Raw genomic sequence first — 1426 nt, forward strand, 5'->3', positions numbered from 1 at the left:
ATCATGATTGTTTGGAAATGTTGTACAAATTTTGGACACTCCCTGAATTGAAATCAGGAAGAAAGAGTCTAATATTTAACACCATATAAAATATGACTTTTAACGATGGTTTTGGTCTTATTGGTTGTTCCTCAAATATTGGAAAAGGAGAATGATAAACACNCTTTTCTCAACATATCCTTTATTTATGGAAGTTATGACCATAAGAATGAATTTCGCATTACCAAACCATGCGAATTTATTTAGTATGAATTTATTCGCATAAATTTTATTCGAATATAATTGCCTGGAACAATGAATTTAGGTTTAATTATTCCAACTAAAATTTCACAGTTGGATCTCAATTTCTAGCATTTCCTTAAAATCTTATTCATCAGGATCTATTAAGAATATCTTCTCCTCTATCGCTCCGCAATTTACTTAATAGGGCTCTTTCATAGTTCCCATTCTTGAACTTTTCACAACAATAATAACAATATCTTCAGCTCATTCCATATGGACACTCACTTTGTAGTTAGGGTGCTGCTTTGCATTGAGGTTCTTCTGGTGACTAGTCTGGTTTTTGAACTTCGGTTTCTTTTTGGGGCTATTTGATAGACCTCTGAGGCTAATTCCAATCCCTTCTTTACATACTGACTCTGATGATGGTGTGTGGGTGATAATTGTTTTCGTTGAAAGTACAAGGAAGGACTTGATAAATCCTTATGAGGAGAAGTATTTGGGCTTGATGGACTAGTATTAAGGTTCTTGGTTTTTGAAAAGACAGCTGATGATTTCTGCTCAATAAATATCCCAGGTGGAGGAGTCTTATTTAAATTATTCAAAGGACTCATCGACATGGTCAATACTCCTCCTCCTGTTCTACTATGCAAAGGTGATGCATTATATTTACTTCTCATGGCTGCTGCAGCTGCATTATTAGAAGGTGATGAATGTCGGGTAGGAACAGGTGATGATTCCTCAGAGCTAGCAATGCTCATTCCATCACTACACTGTGAATCAGTATCGCAAACAGCATATCGATTATTCTGATGATATTGTGAGGGCAGTGATCCAAGCGTTGCCGTTGAGGGAAGTTTAAAATTAGATAGCATTTGAAGATTATTGTTTGAATCGATTCGCCGAGATCCCATCCGTGAGAGATTTTGTTTTGGTGGTGGCATTTTTTTTTACTAAGGGAATCTAAGCGCAAGAGACCAATTTGAATGTGAACGCGCACATATCGAAGTTATCAAGAAGATTCTGCTCCTTCTCGAAAATGCGATTTGATTTGATTTGATTTGGTCATTTACTTCTTATTAAGGCTTTTGGATTTAGAAATTACAAAAATTTTTTTTATATATAAATTACAAATTAAAAATAGTTCTTGTGAATTGACCAATGGAATGAGGCAATACGGAGAGGAATCTTTCGGAGGCATATCGAA

At 35.3% G+C, this 1426-nt stretch overlaps 1 protein-coding gene across 1 annotated transcript; it reads right to left on the bottom strand.

Annotated features, from left to right (window-relative positions):
• Nucleotides 1-503: 503 nt before the first annotated feature.
• On the bottom strand, nucleotides 504-1163 carry NAEGRDRAFT_76342 (uncharacterized protein; the record flags this gene model as incomplete). Its single annotated transcript, XM_002668699.1, has 1 exon — nucleotides 504-1163. One exon carries the CDS (start codon nucleotides 1161-1163, stop codon nucleotides 504-506), a length of 660 nt encoding a protein of 219 aa, XP_002668745.1.
• Nucleotides 1164-1426: the final 263 nt, after the last annotated feature.

The sequence above is a fragment of the Naegleria gruberi genome (assembly GCF_000004985.1).
Source record: "Naegleria gruberi genomic scaffold NAEGRscaffold_118, whole genome shotgun sequence".
NCBI classification, from domain to species: domain Eukaryota; phylum Heterolobosea; class Eutetramitea; order Acrasida; family Naegleriidae; genus Naegleria; species Naegleria gruberi.